The sequence below is a fragment of the Ctenopharyngodon idella genome, chromosome 24, assembly GCF_019924925.1.
Source record: "Ctenopharyngodon idella isolate HZGC_01 chromosome 24, HZGC01, whole genome shotgun sequence".
Classification (NCBI taxonomy): domain Eukaryota; kingdom Metazoa; phylum Chordata; class Actinopteri; order Cypriniformes; family Xenocyprididae; genus Ctenopharyngodon; species Ctenopharyngodon idella.
Window position 1 is genome coordinate 1,196,383 of NC_067243.1, and position 19,928 is coordinate 1,216,310.

Sequence of the window (19,928 nt, forward strand, 5' to 3'; positions counted from 1 at the left end):
AAGTCACTTGTTTTTCTAAAGAAACACTGTCAAACAGCGACACCCGCAGGTAAAGTTACAGCGGGGAGTCTGCGTCTCTGTGCCTCCCTTCAGCTCATAGAAACAAAGCAGAGTCCCCTAAGCGTGCGGTGGGTTTAGTGGGGGGTAATTGAGAATGAATGGGGGAAAATCATGTGAGAGGAGGCAATGCCTCAATTGTACTATGATTGGATATGATCGGTTATGATTGGACATGATTGATTCATGCGATAAATCTCGCCTCTTGTTTTCATGCGCGTTTTTGTCGAATCGGCCTGAATGAAGACAGTGATGGTGTTAATGGGAAGACTAATTAAAAAGTAAGTAAACAACTGTCACTTAGATATCACCGCTTTGTGTCATGCCAAATCAAACTCAAAATGGCCTGAAAACATGATGCCTGTGGGGGTTTTTAGTGAGCAATCAGCGTGGTGAAATTAAAGGTACATCTTTGTGTCTGTGAGTGAGTGACCAGTGTACAAGCTTGATGACTGCTGAAAATAAATTGACTATTAAAAATAAAAGCTTAATATTAGTATAAAAATAATATATATATTGTTTAAATTGTTACTGCCTTTAGTTATTGTTTTGGAATAAATGTAACTATGCGAAAAACACTAACTTGATGAAATTTATACTTGGTTTTAATAAACAGAACATTACATAGTGTAAAAATAACAAAATAGAATTGTATTTGGTCTCTCTTTTTATGTAATGTTAACCTAAAATTGTGTAACAGGGACATAAATGAGGACTTTGCCTCCTCATTTTGAAACACCACCGCACACTACTGGTGTGTAGGTGGAGCCTGGTGATTCTGTGACACTCAGAATAAAAATAAAACTACTGAACAAACTAAAAATAGCAGTCAGAATGTAAAATGATCATTCTGTAACTCTAGTGTATATGAGTTTGGCTGTTGTAAATCCTGCCCACTTCTTTGCATTGTCACACATGCTTCAGTGCTCTGAGAGTGTTTATAGTGCTGTGAGTTTAACACTTCATGACTGACACTGTCTATCAATATAACAGACACAGCTAAAATTACATTCATCATCTTCTTCCTGATCTTAGGAATGCATTTTGAAGGTAAGATCTTGTACTTTAATGCATGGAATATTAGCAGTTATTATTTTTTTCTTTCTTTCTTTCTTTCTTTTTTTTTTTTTTTCTTTCAATTTAAAAAGTGCTAAATGTCTTTTCAATGTTCATCAGATTCTACAGGACAGATGACTGTAATTCAGACTCCCACAGAGAAACATGTTCAGAACGGACACACAGTCACTCTGACCTGTAAGACCAGCAGATCCATTGGACGTCGGTCAGACAGTGACTGTAAGTCGTGTGTCTCCTGGTACCTTCAGAAACCTGCAGAAGCACCTAAACTTTTAGTGCACAGTATCAGGACCCTTGTGGCTGAAACTCCATCTAGATTCAGTGGAAATGGAGCTGATTATGGAACTGATTTCACCCTGACCATCAGTGGAGTCCAGACTGAAGATACAGGAGATTATTACTGTCAGAGTTACCACAGCATCAACAGTAAACATGTGTTCACACAGTGACAAAGAGTGGTACAAAAACCTCGGTCAGTCAGACGTCACAGTGATTCACTGATACAGCTGAGAGATACTGCAGCTGCTCATTCAACACAATCACACACAACACTGATCACAGACAAACACTAATAACACTAGATCATCTAAATCAACATCAGTCTTATTGAAGCTCACGAGTGTCTTACAGATCAACTGTTGATGTGATGATCTCTCAACATAGGATCTTGAGGTCAAGATGATCTTGTGGCCACAACATTATCATTGTCCACATGTGTTTGTGTGCTTCAGCATGCTGTGACGTTCCCAAAAGTTAATATAACCCGTCCCTTCCCAGGCAGCATACAAAACCGCTTTAATAATTTGTGTCATAATTTAAACATTTTATCTCTGTCCACATAAAGCAACAAATGTCAGTCCTGTGTTGGCCCACAACTGCATTAATGACAATTAATCATCCATAACTGGTCCCAAACTGTGCCAGAATTTTTATTATTATTATTATTATTATTTAAGTAAAGCATATCAAAACCAGAAACCCCACATCTAGCCCAATGACACCAAGAAACTCATGGATCCATCCACACTCAGGGAAACACACATTCACACAAATGAAGTTTTATTAACAAAATTTGGGAGAAGCAACATTTAAATAATCTGACTAATCATCACGTCATTTCAGCCAGCTGTTAGCAATCAGTAATCAACATATCTACCCAATCAGCATGAGTGAAAGCATATATATAGACACAGTCGACTCACCCATGTTCCTCGACAGTTTTTCAGCATCCCTCCACCACCCCGTCTCCTCACACTCGCCTGGTTACTTTCCTAACCAGATTACAGGGGGAGTACTCTGGGTTCGGGCCAAATACCGAGCTCGGAGCCCTCTCCTCGGACAGCACGCCAAATATGCATACTATTACGCATACTATTTACTATATGATTATTGTTAAGTGTGAACTCGTGAATTTATGTTTTTGGATTTTGAAGGAAACCAGGCTCAGCTGGGAGTTCCCATATGGAAAATTTTTGTTAAAAACATCTGTGATTCTTATATGTTCCAACAGAATATTATAAAAAAAAACATATATGCTGCAATAACCGCATATACAAATTGCATTATATTTATGTATTTTCAATTATATATGTCATATATGTCCCACATACAACTAAAGCCTTATAGATTTTCATGATGTAAAAACAGGAAAATAATGCAAATTTAGTATGAATGTCCACCATATCTCTTAAGATGTGTATGAAACAGTGCATCAGGCTGTACTTCACTCATGCGCTCTTATCTTGTCCTAAGTGGAGCCTTACGCCAATCAATCAGAGTTATATAATGTAAACATAGACTTTCAATCTTAGATGAAACATATAAACTACACACACAAGCACATATACTAATTACAAAATAAACATTTTAATTACAAAACTAATTAACTTGATTAACATAAGATGACACTTGGTGACTTTAGTCGCATTAGCTATGTGAACACAAAAATCTTGGACATGATTCAGATGTGTTAAAGGATCAGGAAAAAAACTCACACTTTCCTTCACGGTTAAACATGACCGCCATAGGAAATTAATGTAAAATATGAAAAAAATACAAAAACTCAGAGAATCTTTTGGTGTTACAAACTACAAATCAACAACTGTGCAGAAAAAAAGTGCACAGCAATGAAGGGGTGACGCTCTAAAATGTCAAAAGAGCAAAATAGACACCCCCACCCCCACCTGCACACTAGTGAGACTATAACCAGACCCGTCTCAAGGGGGGTGCGAGGCCCTGCACGAACTTGATGTGCAAAATAGTTGTGTTACACTAATCTGTATGGGCAAAAATGACCGAGTTGCTTCCGCTGTCATTAAGAAAAAATCCATCAGAATCACCAGCGCGATCGGTGAACAGGGTTAAAGAAAATGTAGCCTATTTAGTTTAATATTTATGTTTAAATTATATATATATATAAAAAAAAATATTTTTTAATTTCATCTATGTTGATTATGAAAAGTGAACAGCATGATTATGGCCTTGTTGATCCGGAGCGTCGAGCTGAAGTTAGTGGAGTCATTGATGTAGTTTGTGGTGTAATCTGAAGAAAAGATTAACAAAACTGTTAATTCAGAGGAATCGGTGAGTTGTGGATTTATTTTTATATATTTGATGAATTATAACGGTGTGTTGTATTCCTATGTGTGTTAAAATGAATGATATGTTCATTGTAGGTGAAGTATGGCATACGTTGTAAATGAACGTTAAATGTTGGTGTGAAGAGTGAATACTGTTGAAACAGAGTTAAAAATGAGTTTTCTAAAAATGTTATCCTGTGTGTACAGGCCAGTTTTTGTTGTACGTGTAGAAGTTTTTCTGCTGTGATTTACGTGCATGGTGTGGATTCATCAAGCCGCGCTGATGGAAAAGAAAGATGGCGAGTCCCCCAGACTGAATTTGGATCTTCAACTTCTTATCTTCTCATCCACTTCTTATCTATCATCACTTTTAAACTCTGATGGATTGAGGTATATTTTTCTGCAGTAATATAATTAATGTCTGTCTCTTTTTTCACATATAAAAGTTTTACTAGAAGGGTAAATATGCCAAAAAGATTTTTTTTCTATGGACTGTCTGGGTTACATTATTTTTTGCATTATCATTATTCTTCTGTAACTCTGACTACATGTCCTGAAAAAAAATTGAGAAATAATATTTCATAAAAACCTTTAAAATTGCTAGAGAAGTAAGATAACACCAGTGACAAAAACATGGTACATGCGGTCTTTAAATAAATGCACAAAAAAAAAAAAAAAAAAAAAAAAGCTGTCATTTATGTGTATTCAAAAAGTCAAAGGGTAATCTAATAATGTGGTCTAAGTTTAATTCTTAGAAAAATAAATACATTTTAAGACATCTTGCCATACCAAAAGCGGACGTTTCTGTAGAATGACCCTACAGTGATCACAGAATGAGTAGCAGTCGTGTTCTGTCACGCACAGACAGCCCAATCAATTCGTCCTAGAACAAAATTACCAGCCAATCACAATTTATTATCGATTAGTGAAGGCGGGATAGGCGGAATCACGCTGAAAGACAGACCAGATGCTCTCTCTCTCGCGCGCGCTGTCTCTCTTTCCTTGCGCGCGATCAGTTCTCATTACGCCTGAATGATCAAATGCACACATAGTTGTCAAAATGTCCATCATGTGGAGTATCTCACGTAACTACAGTCGGTTATGGCTTAAGTGGACGTAAACAGGTGGGTGAAAACAGGATATGAAACCGCTATTTTTTAAAACCGTGTCCCAGAGTGGATAAATCGGAAAACGACACCCTTGTGTTTTTGTGTGAACAGCCAATCCGTATATTTAGTGAAACGACGATGTCATCCCCCCACGTCTCGACCCTAGTCAGACATCGCTACGTCACGTAACAGCAACAACAACAACAATAGCGGATTACATGCTTGTGTTCGTGCTTGATAACTAAGTTTTAAGCGCAGCTTTGAGTCAAGAATTGTTTTACTCTCAAGTCAATTCTTAGCAGAGTTCTTGTGAGTAATTCTCAGAGGCTTGATAAATACGGCTCTGTTCTGTTTCAGTTAATTCTCTTCCTCTGTGTATTTAAACCCTGAGTTCTCCTCTGTTCTTCATCTTCTATTGAAGTAATGTTTGTTTCATTAAAGGTATCTTCATTGTGCATTCTGCTCTTTTTAGATCGTTTATACATGCTAACTGTGACAATATCCTATATTTCTCATTCATTCTTTTATCATGTGCTGATATAACACTGTTTAAAGAAATATATTTCATGAGTTGTGAAAACTGCTACATTTCTCCAAAGCACAAGAGTACATGATTTAAATAGAGAGAGTCACTTTGCATTGTCACACATGCTTCAGTGCTCTGAGAGTGTTTATAGTGCTGTGAGTTTAACACTTCATGACTGAGAGCAGAACAGAACACAATCTTCATCATCACACAAGACAAAAGAACAACAATGAACAAAATCACCTTCTTCATCTGGACTCTCACACTGTTTGCTCAAGGTTTGTGTAATACAATTTTTACAATCATTATTAATTGTCTTAAAATGTGTAATATATGTTTTTTTTTTTTTTTTTCCCTCTCAGAGTGTAGAGGACAGTACACTGTAACACAGACTCCAGCAATACTAACAGCTCAACCAGGACAAGAAGTCAGGATAAACTGTAAAACCAGCAGTGCAGTGTGTGGTAGTAGTTACCTACACTGGTACTTACAGAAACCTGGAGAAGCTCCTAAACTCCTCATATATTATGCAACAAGCCGTTATACTGGAACTCCATCTAGATTCAGTGGCAGTGGATCTGGCAGTGATTTCACTCTGACCATCAGTGGAGTCCAGACTGAAGATACAGGAGATTATTACTGTCAGAGTGTACACTGTCCTAGTGGTTATGTGTTCACACAGTGATAAAGAGTGGTACAAAAACCTCGGTCAGTCAGACGTCACAGTGATGCACTGATACAGCTGAGAGATACTGCAGCTGCTGATGGAGGATCACAAACAATGGTGTATTCAAACTTTCAGAAACTTCATTTATTTATTGTGATGTACTAAGTAAACATGTGACATTTAATCTTATATCCCTTGCTTACTTCCCCAGATGAAAAAAAAAAAAAAAAGTACACTTCCATAATGTACTTTTTAGCTCTATTTTCTCACAATAATTTTGTACTTAATATACTAAAAATTCTTCTTTAGTACTTCTTGAAATAATCTTAAGAACATCTAAGTGTACTCAACTTTTATTTTGAGACACCATGAATATGAACTAAAATGTGCTTTTAACATACTATCTCTGTATTCAAAACATGTATTTAGCTACTACTTGTAGTTCACTTGAACCTATTATTATTATTATTATTATTATTATTATTATTTATACTGAAAGCTCCACTACCAAGGAAAATTCCTAGTGTGTGCAAGAACAGCTGGTAATAAAGCTGATCCTGACTGTGAACAAACCCTCAGCTAACAGGGTCGAGCAGGTATTACAGTAATCAAGGCGTGATGACAAATAGTTTCACCGTCTTTGACACTGATAAAGGGACGGAGCTGGGAGATGAAAGAATGCTGATTTGGTGATAGAGTTAATAAGAGCCTGAAAGGAGAGAGTGAAGATTACACCTACATTTTACTTGATGGTTTGTTGTCATAAATACATGGTGTAGCATTCCCGGCTGAACAGATGCAATTTACTCTCAGGAACTGATGTTTGTAAAGAATTTAATTTCCAAAAACACCGTGTCACGAATGTGGCTCCCTCGGCCCTTCCTCCGGACCGCCGGAGGCAGCCATCACCGGAATACTGATCAGTTCTCATTCGGACTACGTCTCCCATGGGCCCTCATTCCTGGGACTGATTGCACACACACCTGCACCACATCACACTCACACTATTTAAGACACACTCATACACACACACATCGCGAAGTCTTGATTTGCCTTGGTGATCATTTCTAAGCGTTTTCCCGTGGACTGTTACCTGTTATCGTTTGGACTGTTTATTCTCTGTGACCCTTTGCTGCCTGCCCTGATCTTTGCCTTTTTCTTGGACTGTGATTGTTTGCTGCCTGCCCTGATCCTTGCCTGTACACTGACTCTGTTTGTCTGCCGCCAGCCTCGACCATTGCCTGTCCCAGTTTATGCCTCTGCCTTTGCCCTGTCTGCTCTGTAAGTTCTCTTAATAAACAGCTGCAAATGGATCCACATTCTGTCGACTCATCATTACAGAAGACTTCGCCAAACAGTGATCCAGCAGCCCTCATGCAGATTTCATCTGAATTAACTGCCCAGGCCAACCAGCTAGCGGTGCATCAACATCAACTTAACCGCTTGACTTCCCTTACCGAAGAGCTGGTGAAAACGCTCCAAGGCCTCCGATTCAGCCCTACCGAAGCCGCCACGCCGCCGCCCGTTGTTCCCGCCAATCCAGGCTTCGTGGCCTCCCCTGCAGTCAATCCTCGCCTAGCGCTCCCAGAAAAGTTTGACGGCACTCCCGCCAGATGTAAGGGGTTCCTTCTCCAATGCTCCCTGTTCATCAACCAGCAACCGTCTCTGTATCCCACCGAATCCAGTCGGATATCGTTTGTGTGTTCCCTGCTCACTGGCAAAGCACTGGATTGGGCCACCGCGGTGTGGAGAGATGACAGCCCCATGTTCCCCACCTTCCAGGACTTCTTGCGAAGCTTTAAAGAAGTTTTCGAACATCCCGAAGGAGGCAAGAGCGCCGGCGACCAGTTACTGTCTCTCAGCCAAGGTAAACAAACAGCAGCTGAGTATGCGCTGAACTTTCGCACTCTCGCCGCTCAAACGAACTGGGTCGAGGACACATTAAAGCTGCTTTTCCGAAGGGGACTATCACTGGAATTACAAGCTGAACTCGCGTGCCGGGATGAGGGAAGCTCGCTCAACGCTTTCATCGAACTGGCCATTCACATTGATAATCTGCTACGCACCCGACGACCCGTTCGGCTATCCGCCTCAGCCGGACCCGCTCTGGAACCCATGCAACTCAGCTACACTCCGCTACTTCCCGAAGAGAGAGAAAGGAGACGACAACTACACCTGTGTCTCTATTGCGGCCAGGCTGGCCATGTCAAGATTAACTGCCCCGTACGACCTCAGTCCTCCAACCCCAAAGCGGTGAGTTCTCCACATCACTCTAACTCCTCCTCCAACTGCTTCAAAATTCCCATTCAGATTATCGTAAATGGCCAACGTCTATCCACTCACGCCCTGCTGGATTCTGGAGCCGCTGGGAACTTCATGTCAGATACATTCATCAAAGATCATAACATCTCTCTAACAGACTGTAATTCCCTGTTGACAGTGGAGGCGCTAAATGGGAAGCCCATCGGTGGAGGCAAAGTGGTCCATATCACTGACGAGCTCGCCTTGCAAGTAGGGGCCCTTCACCATGAACTCATCCGCTTCTATGTTATCCATTCACCCAATAACCCCGTGATCCTTGGTCTGCCCTGGCTCAGAACCCATAACCCACACGTTTCCTGGAAAGAAGGTCAGATTGTACAATGGGACGCTAACTGCCATGCAAACTGCTTGAAACAAATCACTCCTCTGCCAGTTCAAGCCGCTGCACTCCATGATTCTGACACGGAGAAACTTAACATACCCGAAGAATATTCCGATCTGGCTGTGGCCTTCAGTAAGAACAAGTCCACCGAACTACCTACTCATCGTCCCGGGGACTGTGCCATCGACCTGTTGCCTGGAACCACACCTCCCAAGGGCAGGATCTTTCCCCTGTCACAACCCGAGTCAGCAGCAATGAAAGCCTACATCGAGGAGGAACTAGCTAAAGGATTTATCCGCCCGTCCACATCACCGGCAGCCTCAGGATTCTTCTTTGTCAAGAAAAAGGACGGCGGATTAAGACCCTGTATCGATTACCGTGGACTAAATGACATCACCATCAAGTTCCGGTATCCCTTGCCTCTAGTTCCTCCAGCCCTCGAACAACTCAGGCAGGCCGCATACTTTACCAAGTTGGACCTTCGCTGTGCGTACAACCTAATCCGCATCCGAGAAGGGGACGAGTGGAAGACAGCCTTTTCCACAACCACTGGTCACTACGAAACCCTCGTCATGCCGTTCGGGCTAGCCAACAGTCCCTCTGTCTTCCAGTCCTTTATCAACGACGTCTTCCGTGACATGCTCAATCGCTGGGTCATAGTCTACATAGATGACATCCTCATCTACTCCAACTCTTTCAAGGAACATGTTCAGCATGTGCGGGCAGTGCTGCAGAGACTCATTCAACATAAACTATATGCAAAAGCTGAGAAATGTGAGTTTCACCAAACCTCCACCTACTTTCTGGGTTACGTTATCAGCCGTGAGGGCGTGGCCATGGATGACAGTAAGGTGAGGGCGGTACTGGAATGGCCACAACCCCGCACATTGAAGGAATTACAACGCTTCTTGGGGTTTGCCAACTTCTACAGGCGGTTTATCCGGAACTTCAGCGGCGTTGCAGCCCCGTTAACGTCTGTGACCAAGCGGCAGTCCTCACGCCTCATCTGGTCCTCCGAGGCAGTACAGGCTTTCCACGAGCTAAAGGAGCGCTTCACCACGGCACCTATCCTCCGTCATCCAGATCCCGAACTCCCTTTCATTGTAGAGGTGGACGCCTCCAGCACGGGCATTGGGGCCGTTCTTTCCCAGCGCCAAGGTAACCCAGAGAAAATGTACCCCTGTGCCTTTTATTCAAGAAAAATGTCGGCGGCAGAACGTAATTACGATGTGGGCAATCGGGAATTACTGGCCATGAAGGCAGCTCTGGAGGAGTGGCGGCACTGGCTGGAGGGAGCCAAACATCCGTTCACCATTCTCACTGACCATAAGAACCTGGAATATCTGCGTTCCGCCAAACGTCTAAACCCACGGCAAGCCAGATGGGCACTATTCTTCACACGCTTCCAGTTCTCCGTAACTTACAGACCGGGCTCCAAAAACACCAAGGCGGATGCACTTTCACGACAGCATGAGGAGGTGGAACGGACAGAGAACACAGAGAACATAATCCCCGACACCTTACTGCTCGCTCCGGTTCAATGGGACATTATCACCGAGATCACACACGCCAACGAACAGACCACTCCTCCTCCTACATGCCCACCGGACCGCACTTACGTCCCAGCACAGCTGCGAGACAGACTACTGCATCACGTCCATGACTTCCCAAGCTCAGGTCACCCGGGTGTCACGGCCACCTTCCACCTGCTACAAAACCGGTTCTGGTGGGATTCTATGCTATCCGACACCACCCGCTTCATCACCAACTGTTCACTCTGTCAAACCACCAAAGCATCTCATCAAGCGCCAGCCGGATTATTACAACCGTTACCCATTCCTCAACGTCCCTGGTCTCATATTGCCATTGATTTCGTCACTGATCTCCCAGAATCTCAGGGCCACACCACCATCCTCACAGTCATCGATCGTTTCTCTAAAGCATGCAGACTTATACCACTGGCCAAGCTACCCACAGCATTCGAGACAGCCGAACTTCTTTGCAATTATGTGTTCCGTTTCTATGGACTACCTGAGGACATTGTGTCAGACAGAGGCCCACAGTTCACATCTCGAGTCTGGTCATCCTTCTTCAAGAACCTCAACATCAACGTCAGCCTCACTTCAGGGTACCATCCAGAATCCAATGGCCAAACAGAGTGCATGAACCAAGAACTAACACGATTTCTACGCACCTACTGCCAACGCAATCAAACTGACTGGAGTCGTTACCTGCTCTGGGCGGAGTACGCCCAAAACTCCCTACAAAAACCTGCCACTGGTGTCACGCCCTTTCAATGCGTCCTGGGCTTCCAACCTCCACTATTTCCTTGGTCTGGGGAACCATCCAACCTACCGTCTGTCACTGAGTGGATGCAACGAAGCGAGGAAACCTGGGATCTAGCTCACCATCACCTACAACGCGCTGTAAGAAGGCAGGAGATGCAGGCCAATCGTCACCGACGCCCCAGTCCCCAGTACGCCGTGGGTCAATGGGTTTGGCTGTCCACTAGAGATCTCCGGCTAAGACTTCCATGCAGAAAACTCAGTCCCAGGTTTGTAGGGCCCTTTCAAATTACCAAACAAATAACCCCAGTATCATTTCGTTTAGATTTGCCTGCTAATTACCGTGTCTCTCCCACTTTTCATGTTTCGCTGTTGAAACCCTCCGGGGGCCCGAGACGGGAGCCAGAGGGAGCCGAGGTCCGCTCCCCCCCACCCTTGATGATCGAAGGCGAGGAAGCCTATCAAGTACGAGAGCTGCTTGATTCCAGGCGCCGGGGTAGGAGACTACAGTACTTAGTCGACTGGGAGGGGTACGGCCAGGAGGAGCGATCCTGGGTCAATGCGGATGATATCCTGGACCCCTCACTCACAGAGGAATTTCATCGGATGCATCCGGAGAGACCGGCCCCTCGACCACGTGGTAGACCCCGGCGTCCGCTTCCTCGCGTCTGGAGCCGCTCACAGGGGGGGGGCTCTGTCACGAATGTGGCTCCCTCGGCCCTTCCTCCGGACCGCCGTAGGGAGCCATCACCGGAATACTGATCAGTTCTCATTCGGACTACGTCTCCCATGGGCCCTCATTCCTGGGACTGATTGCACACACACCTGCACCACATCACACTCACACTATTTAAGACACACTCATACACACACACATCGCGAAGTCTTGATTTGCCTTGGTGATCATTTCTGAGCGTTTTCCCGTGGACTGTTACCTGTTATCGTTTGGACTGTTTATTCTCTGTGACCCTTTGCTGCCTGCCCTGATCCTTGCCTGTACACTGACTCTGTTTGTCTGCCGCCAGCCTCGACCATTGCCTGTCCCAGTTTATGCCTCTGCCTTTGCCCTGTCTGCTCTGTAAGTTCTCTTAATAAACAGCTGCAAATGGATCCACATTCTGTCGACTCATCATTACACACCGTAAGAGCTGAATAAAAACAAACAAACAAACAAACAATATTAGACATCTGCCTGCTAATTGTATACAAATATCCATAAACCTATAAATGAATACACATTTGCAATTAACTGGCTTACACCATAAATAATGTGACAATAAATCACATTTTAGTATACAGGCTAATGTAATAACCTATATGATTTTATGAATTGTTTTAATTACAACAATCTCCCTTTAGAGTGCGATGTTAACTACGTTATATGAAACACCTGGGTTAACAATGAATTAATTTTGGTAAAACTGATGATCTCAATTTAGAGAGAAAAACATTAATGATATAAAATCACCAAATAAAGTGCTGATTTACTGTAAACAATCTATTTGGAGTGCAAATCAAGAGAAACACTGATGAGGCAATACTACACTGTGCATAACAACATTAGCAAATAAAAGAGATCAATAAAATAAACACTTCAAAGTCCTTCAAAGTTTATCACACAACATGAAATTAAAACGGTACCTTGTGCCCTTCAGCCAGGAGCTAAGATGTAGAAAGAAACCTTTTTAAACAAACATTTGTACAGTGTGTACCCAAAAGTTCATCCTTTCTCTGGTAACATTAAATCAGAATGATGTTTCACGTAAAAAAAAGTGTGCCAATGTACACACAGGGTGCCGCTGCACTTCCTTTTCCAGACTTTTTTTTTTTTTTCAGAAAAAAATGTAAACACTCTTGTAAAACAAATAAGAATACAATGTCCACATTAAGTATGCAGCGAGAATTATTAGTCAACCAAAACAAACAAAAGGTTTTTTTTTTTTTTTTTAAGTAACATTTTCAATAATAAAGGCCTTTCTTGTGAAAGCCTTTCTCAGGTATTCTATGGCAACACTGCCCTCTATGGTTGGAGGTAAAGATGATGGCCTACTTCAGAGATTGGGAATTTAATGGTCATTTACACTCCCACCAAATCATGAGTGATTTGTATGACGTTAAGAAATATAAATTACAAATGATTTTCAAATAAAAAATGACCTTTAACTCAGAAACGGACGAAAGGTGTCCATACTATGAAGATTGAACGCTAGAATTTAAGTAATATAATGAAAAGGATACACTTGGTTGCTCTTGGAAGCAGCTAGATGGTCTCTAGCAACAGGATCAGCTTCTGGACTGGGCGTTCAATGACAGACAGCTTGTTGAGACGACGACCATCCTTCTCCAGATTCCGGTCACCAAGGCATACCTTGACTCTTCTCACAAGCCCGTCTTTATCCGTAGTAGTCTCTGTAACTCTGGACAGCCGCCACTCATTTCTTGGCAGACCATCAGCCTTTTCCATGACAATATCTCCTACTTGCAGGTTTCTCTTTGCTCTGTGCCAGCGCTGCCTGGTGGCAATGTTGGAAAGATACTCCCTACGCCAGTGGCTCCAAAACTGCTCTGCGAGGTACTGAACATGGCGCCACCTTTTTCTTGCATAGATGTCTTCTCTGATGAATCTGCCTGGTGGTGGTAACGCTGGAACGGACTTCATAGTAAGCAGGTTATTAGGGGTGAGAGGTGCAAGGCTGTTGGGGTCGTTTAGGTTGTCAACTGTTAGTGGTCTACTGTTTACGATCGCCATAGCTTCGTAAAATAATGTCCGCAGCGATGCATCATCCAGTCTGTCAGAAGACAGTGAGAGAGTTGAGCGAAGAACATTTCTCACTGTTCTGATTTGTCTCTCCCATACCCCCCCTGCATGACTTGAATGGGGCGCATTTAGGACAAAGTCGCACTGCTTCTCAGCTAAGAACACTGTCAGACGATCGGCGTCAATCTCAAGAGCATTTTTCAGCTCATTCTTGGCTCCTACAAAGTTGGTGCCTTGGTCACATTTGATTTGGCGCACTGCTCCCCGTAATGCAATGAAACAGCGCAGGCCATTGATGAAGGCATCTGTAGACATGTCATTTAGCATTTCAATATGGATAGCTCTGGAGCTGAAACATGTGAAGAGGAGGCCATACCTTTTATGTTCCTTCCGACCCTGTTTAGTGACAAAGGGACCAAAGCAGTCCATACCACAGTATGTGAAGGGTGGAGATGGATTTGTACGCTCCGAAGATGATCATCTTCTGCCTGAAATACTATGAACAGCAGCTATGCTAATTCTTCTCCTTTTGCTTCCCTGTTTCTACCTCAGATACCTTATACTGTAATCATTATGAGCACAAGTTGTTATTGCTGCTGAATCACGAACACATTCATTTCTCAACTGAGTGTGACATTAACTAACCTCATATATATTATACACTGCCCAGCCAAAAAAAAAAGTTGGAATCATTTTCACACATGAATTGGCACTGACCTTAATTTCATTGAAAGTCTTTGGGACTTTACAGAGTGCTGAATGATACAAAAAATGATGCACCTCTTGATGGAAATAAATGTTGTGATGTTATTTCCATCAAGAGGTGCATCAATTTTTGGTCAAGACCTTGTATTGACAATGCAAGAGTCCTGCACTCTGTAAAGTCTCCTCCAGCACTTCCCAAAGGCTTTCAATGAAATTAAGATCTGGACTCAGAGGTGCCGATTCATGTGTGAAAATGATTCTTCGTGCTCTCTGAACCATTCTTTCACAATTTTAACCCTGCTGAATCTTGACATTGTCATCCTGGAATATGGTCATGATGTGTCTTCCTACATGGTTGTTCAAAAAATGAAAAGCTACACACTCCATTTTTAAGGTTTAAAAGAACCGGTGCCAAACATATAACATGCTAGAAACATAATAATCACTGTAATAATGATCCATCCATAGATTCTCAAGTATTTGTCTATTAAAATGACAGTGACAGTGATTTTATATATATATATATATATTCATCACTGTCATATGAACATTATTTTGACACACTAATCTCTGACTAAATTGTAATATTGAAACAATAAAGTTGCTTTATATGTGTTGTTAAAAGCACTATAAATAAACTTGAACTGAATGGGATTTTGAAGATTTATTTCTCTTTTCATTTTGTAAACAGACTGACAAAAGACATTTTCAGTTAAAAGTCACAAATTCAATAGAAATGCAAATGACCTGCATGTATTTGTGAGATGATGTGTCAAAGCAGAAGTCGTCTCAAGCTGGTTTTGTGATCTTGACAATCAGTTCAATGTTCTTCAGTGGCCTTCAAGATCACAGATCTGAATCCAACAGAAAACCTTTGGTACAATAAGAGATCTGCAGATATTATGGGATTCAATCATGTCAACATGGAGCAGAATCCAGAAACCATCTTGGAAACCTTTTATCGCGCCTTCATCATTAGTTTTTACTGCTTTGCCAATGTGTTTTTATCTTATATCTTAGATTTTTTACACTCTTGTCCTAGACTCAAACGTTCAGTCTAAGCCTGTGAAAATCCATCGAAGATATCCTAATATTACTACATTTTAAATCTATGATGACCTAAATAAACAAAGAGTGAAATAAACTGAAACAAATATTTAAAAATGATGATCATAGTTTCAGCATCATTTCCAACTGTTTAAGAGACAATAGTGTCAGTGGAGATGACTGAGATTAAATATGAGACATGTGATGTATGTGGAAAACAAAGAGAAATAAACATAAATATCAGTTATGATTGCAATATTTGTACTGATTATGATCATGATGAAAAATGAGGCTTATTGCAGAATTAACAGTGATTAACAATAAAACATCTAAACTAAATCTGCAAATGATTCCATTCATTTCCATAATAATATACTGGGCAATGAATAATAATCTTGTTCTTGTACATGCAAATACAATTTAGCAGTAAATGTACACTGTTCTTAAAGAGACATCTTCACTATGGTGTTTAAATACACTGATGACTTTGATGCCATCACTGATCAGTCTGACAGTTGAACTGAGTTTGTTATGAACTGTAACATGACGACACATTCAGTCAGCTGCAGTATCTCAGTAAAGGCTGTTGAACTGAACTGTTAGACGCTCCATTACTGACACTGCAGTTCCACACAGTAGAAGAGCACAGTGTGTTTTAATGCTGCTGGAGCTCATGGATGTTGTTCAGTACCAGAGAACTGAGAAATCTTCCACCCTGAACACTGATATTGTGTCATTCAGAAACACAATTAAACCAAAGAGCTGCTGCAGTTTATTACATCAACTAATAATGAGCCCAGAACAGTGTAGAATGAATGATAGAAAGTGTTCAGTGACCTTACAAAATATTAATAATGACCAAATCAATAATATACAGGATTCTGTCAGTAGACTTCAGAAACGTGTGTATAATTGTTTGACATGTTTCACAACATGAGGAAGTTGTTGGAAAATGTGTTTGTGACTGATCTACAGTCTTCAGGATAATGATTTAAATAGAGAGAGTCACTTTGCATTGTCACACATGCTTCAGTGCTCTGAGAGTGTTTATAGTGCTGTGAGTTTAACACTTCATGACTGAGAGCAGAACAGAACACAATCTTCATCATCACACAAGACAAAAGAACAACAATGAACAAAATCACCTTCTTCATCTCGACTCTGATCTGTATATCAGGTATACAGTGAAATTCTGACTTGCTTAAAACTAAAAATACTAAAGTTTTATATTTTATGATTATGACATCTATTTCTAATATGACACATTATTTTTCTATTGTCTTGATGTACTTTTAATTTAAATCCTATTCATTTCTCTTCCAGGCTCCAGTGGACAGATCACAGTTACTCAAACTCCTGTAGTTCATACAGTCACACCAGGAGAAACTGTTGTGATGAGATGCAGCGCCAGCACTCCTTTAACAGGCTGTAACCCACCCTGTCTGTCCTGGTACTTACAGAAACCTGGAGAAGCTCCTAAACTCCTGATTTATCAGACCAACAGCCTCCAGTCAGGAACTCCATCTAGATTCAGTGGCAGTGGATCTGGCAGTGATTTCACTCTGACCATCAGTGGAGTCCAGACTGAAGATACAGGAGATTATTACTGTCAGAGTTACCACAGTGGTGGAGTGTTCACACAGTGATAAAGAGTGGTACAAAAACCTCGGTCAGTCAGACGTCACAGTGATGCACTGATACAGCTGAGAGATACTGCAGCTGCTGATGGAGGATCACAAACAACACAATGGTGTATCAAACCTTTCAGAGACTTTATTTATTATGATGTATTTAGTAAACATGTAACATACAATCTTATATCCCTTATACTAAACTGGACTAAAATCTGGAGAAAATGTGAGTGGTGCTCGTCCCTGCATAACTTTACACTACAATATTATCTGTATTATTTACTGTAGGAAAGTCAATCGCTTTAATTGGACTTCCATACTTCACCACTAGAGGTCACATGTCTTTAACATAACTGAGATCTACACATCTTTTTCTTCTCTTGTCCCTCGTAATACACACCAAAGTTTAGGAAAACCTGCATGATCCCAAAGCGATTGTGGAAATTACTGAAGCACATCTGATAAAAACCTGCTGAGATACACATGATCATTTATTCGTTCATTCATTCATTCATTAATTCATTCATTCAACTTTTTTTTGTTTGTAATTTTTGGAGTTTGAAAGTGTGACTTTTAATATGGTACTTTGATATTAATTAATTTTGTATAATTTTTTCCTTTAATGTTTCATGAAAAAGAAAACACACATTAACAACATTATTTTTTATAAACAACATTAATTTTTCATTTCTGTGTGAATTATTCTCTGTCAGGGATTCACTGCATGGTCCACATGAAATCCTCTGAATTCTAGAAACAGATGATTTTTCTGTTCATAACGTTGGCAGCAGATGTACTAAAACACGTATCAAGGTGAGACTCACCAGTCTCCTCAACACTGAAGACAATCTGAGCACTTTCATCGTCAGCTGTGCCGATTATTAATCCGCTCGGAGCATTAACAATCACAGACAGATGTCTATCAAGGGCCACACAGTCACCAGCTGGACCTGAACACATACATACTGAGCTGAAACATTCAAACCATTCAAGTTCGTACTAATATTTAAATGCAGAACAATGTCTTTCCATGAAGTGTAAGCAGAAGCTCTCACCATAGTGAGTAAAGTGCCAGAAGCACTGGAGATCTCCGGCACACAGCATGATGACAAAGTCATACTGATCCACTGCCCAGAAGAGCTATGATATTATTATTATTATTATTATTATTATTATTTACAATAAAACTGCTAATTTACATTTAATAGTGATGTATTGTTTTTTAAACATCCTGTTTTAAACATTGAATTAAAACATGTCAATAAAGATGACCAAAGTTATAATGATTCTCATATTTTACCTTTTCGATTTAAAGGACATTTCACGATCAAGGACCACACCACAACCATGAATGTTGGAGAATTATTTACTGAAGAAAGTTAGGGATAAATAAGGAGAGGATGAAGGGGAAGGAAAGGGATGATAGTCAGGTTGATCTGAGTGATTAGGACCCCCGATACAACCTGGAAAGGAAGAGAAGAGGGGATGATAAGGATGGTTGAATGGATAAGAGAGAGGGAGGGGAAGGGAGGGTTCAAGAGAACAAGACAAACAGTACTGTAGGATTTGAGAAGTCAGGTGATTGGTTGAGGCGCGGCGCCACTCCCGAACCTCAGCTAACTAGTTAACTCCCTTAAAGTTCATAGATATTTGTAACACAGTTCATTGTTGTGGGAAGAAGGAGGGTGGGAACCGGCAAACGTTCAACATTACTTTCATTTTGTATTTATTTTCTATTAAAGTAAAATGGCGGCAGTCCCTCACGGGCGACTGCCACCCACACAAACATAAATAAAACATAACATAAAGTCCAGGCCTGGTCCTCTCTCATCCTTCACTGTCGTCGCTCCTCCATGAGAGATACGTGATCGGTGCAGTGCGCAGGTGACGCTCCTTAGCAATCACGCCACCGGCCTGGTGCTGTTCTCTCACGGCTCTCGCCCCGCCCTGCTCGTCACAATATTATTCTGATATAGTAAATAGTATGTATGTAAATTTCACATTATGTAGCAGAGACCTGGTCACATGATTCCTCATAAATTTCTCAGTGCTGATGATAAATAAACCAATCACAGCTGTGTTAATAAAGCCGGAGTCAAACTGTCAGTCAAACTGGTCACATGACTGAATGTGGACACAGAGATGGACGTTCATCTGCACATCCTCAGCATTGCAATAATGCGTTACTCCCTAAAAAAGTAACTAATTGTGGAAAGTAATGCATTACATTACTTTTGTGTTACTTTTTCTCACCTGGGCTGGGTTTGCTTGTTTTTAATAACAACAAAAAAGTTTCATTTCACACCAAAAGTGAAATGAATAAGCCTCAGACTGAAGGAAATGCAAATTCCCAGCTGTACAGTAGAGGGCGCAGCTCAAACAAACCTTTAGGCTGTGCTGCCATTCTGGATTGCAGAAGAATAGGATGCAGGAGAAGAAAGTTCAACACTCTTACTTCAGCAATAAAACTTAAAAATAAATACATTTCAAGATTGCATTTCACTGTTTTTATTGATTTTGAGGAATACTGACTCTGATTTTGTGTAAGTGAGATGAGTAAATGCATATTCACATTTAGTCTATACAATAACCATCATTCACACACAACACCTCTGCACTTTATTTCTCTCAGCATGAGGACAGGGGAGCTGTCAGTCAATACATGGGAAAACAAGTAACTTGATTAACTTATTTGAAAAAATAAAATAAATTTTGTTGTAAATTTAAAAGTAATACTTTACTAGCTACTTGAAAAAAGTAATCTGATTACTAATGTTACCCCCAACACTGATCCTCAGTGTCTCAGTGGTCAGAATAAAAAAATAAAAAACTACTAAACTAAC

The 19,928-nt window shown here is 41.1% G+C and overlaps 1 gene segment (V, D, J or C); it reads left to right on the plus strand.

Annotated features, from left to right (window-relative positions):
* The first annotated feature begins 1,094 nt into the window (after nt 1–1,094).
* On the plus strand, nt 1,095–17,466 carry LOC127507693 (immunoglobulin kappa variable 1D-8-like). The segment is given in 3 exon segments: nt 1,095–1,107; nt 5,711–5,877; nt 16,951–17,466. Coding segments are annotated over 3 exon segments (330 nt in total).
* Nucleotides 17,467–19,928: the final 2,462 nt, after the last annotated feature.